General features: G+C 45.9%; 1 protein-coding gene across 4 annotated transcripts in view; it reads right to left on the minus strand.

Annotated features, from left to right (window-relative positions):
• Positions 1–952: 952 nt before the first annotated feature.
• LOC139281255 (dual specificity mitogen-activated protein kinase kinase 6-like) overlaps positions 953–5,691 on the minus strand; it is a 125,930-nt gene continuing 121,191 nt past the window's right edge. For all 4 annotated transcript variants that reach the window (XM_070901327.1, XM_070901326.1, XM_070901328.1 and 1 more), the window contains exons 11-12: positions 2,962–3,007; positions 953–2,859 (exon numbers count right to left, since the gene is read on the minus strand). In XM_070901327.1, the coding sequence (XP_070757428.1) occupies positions 2,773–2,859; positions 2,962–3,007 (133 nt within the window). In that variant the 3' untranslated portion in view covers positions 953–2,772. The remainder of the gene's footprint in view (positions 2,860–2,961; positions 3,008–5,691) is intronic.

Below are 5,691 nucleotides of genomic sequence, written 5' to 3' on the forward strand. Positions count from 1 at the left end.
CCCCTGCACAGCCATAACTGGCACCGCAGCTCGCCAGTGAGAAGCAAATGAGTCCGCGGGCCAATTTGCTGTGATCTTGTCACCCGCCTCATTGCCGGTGCACTGCACGCGCCCATCACAACCCAAATTCAGACGCGATCCAATTTCCAGACCGTTGACTCTTGTGTGGGGGTACGACTCCACAGGCACTAGTTGCCCTCCAGTATCTCACCAAGTAGTCATTATTCATGTGCGCACCTGGATGTTGAGTGTTGGCAGGTTATTTGACTGCAGAGGCATCACAATTTAGCCTTCCTGCCTGTGTCCAACCTTCACACAATCGTACTTCCAGGAAGGGTCACCCAAAAGCCATCAGGGTGTGGGACCGCTGGCTGATTTCCCCACCCCCTAACAGAGAGAGAGATGCCAAGGCCAATTTACTTCTTCTGCAGTACATGACATTGCAATCGGACCTGTGACCTTCGTGGTTTAACTACCTGGGAGATAAACTGGCTGAGCCATCTTAGAGCCCATAACTAACATATTAATAAGCAAATATCAAATTGTTTATGAACTTAATTCCTAAAAGGACTCAACTCTTTACTAAATGGCACCCCTCCCACCACCCTCGGCTGAGACTCGTTAACTCTGCACAGACCAGTCAACCTGGGATCTTGCCAGTCCATTTGGCTCAGTTCCGCACTGGGCAGTGCACTTATTAACTGAGTAACCGAGGGAGCTATGCAGTGTATTTCTAAATTATACAATTCTACTTGATGTACAGTATATCAATGGTATGAGATTGTATTATTCCTGACATACAGACTGCTGTATAAATTTGCATCTGTCTTTTTTTTTTAAAAAAAAGGTCTTGTAAGTTGTACAGCTTCAACATCGGTGTAACCTTACACCAATGTGATTTATAAAGTATGCTTAAAAAAAGATTTTTCCTCTGCACAGTTTATACAGGCCATTTTGTGTTGATTTGCATATATTTTATCATGTTACAGCACTGTCACAGTACGTGTAGCAATCACGTGTAAAGTCAAATTATATATGTATTTTTTTTAAAAAGCAGCACAGCGATGACAGCTCCTCACAGAATGTACCCAGTCAGTGGCTGCTCGATGTAGGTCTCAAAGTGCAAAGGACTATACAAGCTCTGCACGGATCTCGAAACACTCATCAACACTTATAAAACAGGGAGCAGATGCAACACAGCTTGGTGCAATAAAATGGCTTACGTGACAAAAGTAATGAAGTAAGAATGGCTCTTTCTCAATCACCTCTGAACGTCTTTTGATAAAGTTGGGATATCCCAATTTTCAATTCCTGAAAGAGGTTCGGATTCAGTTTGTTCCCGTTCCAATATTTTGGGGGGTTGAGGGGGGGGGGGGGGGGAAGGAGAGATGTGGGGGGAGGAGAGATGTGGGATACATTTTTGCAGGTCACTATAGATTTGATATTTAATTTTCTTACTTTTTTTTGTACTCCTTATGCTGCGCTACCAGACTTGCCCACCCCTTTTAAACTTCTACAGCACCCAGTATTTAGGCAACAGGTCTATACCAATGTGGGTGACTAGGGACTGTGTTGGGAGTATCTGAGGGCAAACTTATCCTCCTATTTTCCGTGGCATGAGGACTCCAATTAGCACCTTCCCACTTGCACGTACACAATAGTACAGGTGTGACACAACCTCCCATGTGGGGACAGTCGGAGAGAACAGTCATCATTCCATTCTGCCATGCAACGCAACGTGCTACCCCGGAATTCCGTTGCGGAAATTTTTTGCCATTTCGGATCTTTGAAAAACATAATTTGCCCTGGCCTAGATGTTCCAATTGCTATCAAGATGAATTGCTTATTGTATGGCTACATATCTTTATACAACAAATTATGTTTGAGGGGCGGGAGACCGATTACAGAGATTAGAAAACTTGGCACCATCACAATAAGGAACACCAACCTTAAGATGCCATTTCATTTAGTAACCATGCAAGTTACATTGTCTGGGGAGATCTTCCCTCAATTAGTACTTAGGATTGCCATTTAATCGCACACCTTTTCACAGCCGGTTGTATTAACTCTGCTGGTTTTCACAGTAACTGGTCTATTCCAAGATCCTTGCAGATTTCTGAAGTGTACTCGTTTAAACCCCCATCAGTGACACTCAGATTGATAAACCATGCAACAAAAAAAGAAGATAAATATAATCAAGAGCATATGTGTCTTGTCAAAAATAAGAACTTTTTTTTCTTTTTGTGTTCTTTACAACCAGGACTCTTTCATTTAAATATATACAAACGGCCACCACTAATCTGACCAGGAGTGGAATTACCAAGAGTTTATGGCTGCTTGGGCTTGGACTGAATGCTAACCTAAATGAGAGAAGCAAAGAACATGGTCTGGAATAGGGGCAATATAGACCATGTCATGTCCAGGCCAGACTTACGCTGGGAGAGACAATAGCTGGGCTCCTCCTCCCCCCCCACCCCCTTCCCCCTCCCCCCCTCCGCCAACAGAGGGACAAACTGGTCTTGGATTTGCAAGCCCTGCTTTTGAATTTTATAGCCGGTGCCAGCTTGGGTTTAGTCACAAAGGTGCAAACAAAAGTCTCAGAATCTTTTGGGTGTAGCACAGAGATTACTGAGCGGTATAGAGCAACTTGCACAAACGGCCATAAACTCGACTGCCTCTAAGTAACTAGGTCCACTCTTAAATAGAAATCCCATTAGATGACAAGTGAGAACAAGAAAGGAATCAATGCTGCATTTAGAATTCACTCAGACGTCAGATAGGGTCATCTCCTAAAACCTCTTTCACAAAGGAGGCCACGTCTGTCTCGTTGGCATCGTGTATTTTGAAGAAGGCATGCTCCTGTTGGAACAAATCAAAGGAAAATTTACACGTGAACTGTCAGACTGGCAAGTCCAAACAGCACGTTCAAACTGCAAACGACAGAAGTGAAGGATTTCTCACCATGAGGTCAATGTAGTTCATTCGTTCTTTGGGGTTCTTCTTTAAACTAAAGAGAGGAATAGAAATGAAATCAGAATTGGATATCTCGACATTAATAATGCTGGGATTAATAATGTTGAGCTGCTTCACAATAATAATTCCCCACAGTCTCGGTTACGTTCCCCATCTCTATCCGTCCCTGTCTCTGTAACCTCCTCCAGCCCGACAACCCTCAGATCTCTGCGCTTCTCTAATTCTGACCACTGGCGCATTTCCAATTTTCATCGCTCCATCATTGGTGGCCGTGCCTTCAGCTGCCAGAGCTCTGGAATTCCCTCCCTAAACCTCTCAGTTTTTCCAAGATGCTCCTTAATACCTACCTCTTTGACCAAGCTTTTGGTCACCTGTTCTAATATGTGTGGCTAGGTGTCAAATTTGGTCTGATAACACTCCTGTGAAGCGCCTTACAAAGGATATACGGCACAGAAACAGGTCATTCGGCTCAACCAGTCCATGCCGGTGTTTATGCTCCACTCGAGCCTCCTCCAGTCTTTCATCTAAATCTATCAGCATAACCCTCTATTCCCTTCTCCCTCATATGCTTGTCTAGCCTCCCCTTAAATGCATCGATACTATTCACTTCAACCACTCCCTGTGGTAGCGAGTTCCACATTTTCACCACTCTCTGGGTAAAGATGTTTCTTCCGAATTCCCGATTGGATTTCTTGGTGACTATCTTATATTAATGTCCTCTGGTTATGGTCTTTCTCTCTCTTCCTCCTCTCCTCCCCCCCCCACCACAAAGTGAAAACATTCTCTGTATCCACTCTCTCAAAATATTTTATAATTTTAAAATACCTCAATTAGGTCACCCCACAGCCTTCTTTTTTCGATAGAAAAGAGACTCAGCCAGTTCCTTTCCTGATATGTATACCCTCACATTTCTGGTATCATCATTGTAAATCTTCTCTGCACCCTCTTCAGTGCATCCATATCCTTTTTATAATATGGCAACCAGAACTGTACACAGTACTCGAAGGGTGGTCTAACCAAGGTTCGATACAGGTTTAGTATAACTTCCCTACTTTTCAAATCTATCCCTCTAGAAATAAACCCGAGTGCCTGGTTTGCTTTTTATGGCCTTGCAACAACCTGTGTCGCAACTTTTAGTGATTTGTGTATTTATACTCCGAGATCCCTTTGTTCCTCTAACCCACTCGGACTCACACCCTGCAAATAATGTGACCTCCCTATTAGAACATAAGAACATAACAAATAGGAGCAGGAGTAGGCCACCTGGCCCCTCGAGCCTGTTCTACCATTTAATATCATGGACTCAGCCCCACTTCCCTGCCCACTCCCATATCGCTCAAAAATCTGTCTATCTCCGCCTTAAATATACTCAATGACCCAGCCTCCACAGCTCTCCGGGGCAGAGAATTCCATAGATTTACAACCCTCAAAGAAATTCCTCCTCATCTCAGTTTTAAATGGCGGCCCCTTATTCTGAGTCCAGGGGCCCAAGTTTCGGCCTCAGTCGCTCCTGATTTTTTGGAGCAACTGGTGTAGAACGGAGTATCTTAGAAATTCAAATTCTCGGCATTTAGTTTGCTCCAGTTCTAGTCAGTTAGAACAGTTTCACTTTGGAACAGAATTTTTTTTTTTCAAAATGGGGTGTGTCCGGCCACTTGTGCCTGTTTTCAAAGTTTCAGCAGTGAAAACTTACTCCAAACTAACTTAGAATAGAGTAAGTGAAGATTTTTGTACGCTCGAAAAAACCTTGTCTACACTTTAGAAAATCAGGCGTAGGTTACAAATCAGGCGTAGAGAATGGTGGGGGGGGGGGGGGGGTTAAAGGGAAGTTTACAAACATTAAACACTTCAGTTTTACAAATAAAGAGCCATCATCAATAATAAATGATAAAAACATCAATAAATCAACCAATAAACCAATCAAAAAAAATTAATAAGAAATAATTTTTCCAAAAAATCAAATAAAACAAAACATTTTCTACTTACCGACTGCAGCACCGGGAGCCCTCCAACAGAGTGCTGGGATGCCCCCCCAGTGTGTCTCTATCTCTCTGTCAGCAAGGGGGAGGGGGGAGAAGGGGAAGAGGGGTGGAAGAGGAGAAGGGGAAGGGGGGGGAGAAAAGAGGAGAAGGGGAGGAGAAGGGGAAGGGAAAGAGAAAGAGGAGGTGGGGGGGGGGGGGGGGAGAGGAGAAGGGGAAGGGGGGGAAGAGGAGAAGGGGAAGGGGGGGGAGAAAGAGGAGAAGGGGAAGGGGGGAGAAAGAGGAGAAGGGGAAGGGGGGGAGAAAGAGGAGAAGGGGAAGGGGGGGGAAGAGGAGAAGGGGAAGGGGGGGGAGAAAGAGGAGAAGGGGAAGGGGGGGAGAAAGAGGAGAAGGGGAAGGGGGGGGAGAAAGAGGAGAAGGGGAAGGGGGGGGGGGGGGGGAAGAGGAGAAGGGGAAGGGGGGGGGGGGGGGAAGAGGAGAAGGGGAAGGGGAAGGGGGGGGGGGAAGAGGAGAAGGGGAAGGGGGGGGGGAAGAGGAGAAGGGGAAGGGGGGGAAGAGGAGAAGGGGAAAGGGGGGGAAGAGGAGAAGGGGGGAAGAGGAGAAGGGGAAGGGGGGGGGGAAGAGGAGAAGGGGAAAGGGGGGGGGGGGAAGAGGAGAAGGGGAAAGGGGGGGGGAAGAGGAGAAGGGGATGGCGGGAGGGGGGGGAAGAGGAGAAGGGAAGAGGAGAAGGGGAAAGGGG

The sequence above is a fragment of the Pristiophorus japonicus genome, chromosome 15 (genome assembly GCF_044704955.1).
Source record: "Pristiophorus japonicus isolate sPriJap1 chromosome 15, sPriJap1.hap1, whole genome shotgun sequence".
NCBI classification, from domain to species: Eukaryota; Metazoa; Chordata; class Chondrichthyes; family Pristiophoridae; genus Pristiophorus; species Pristiophorus japonicus.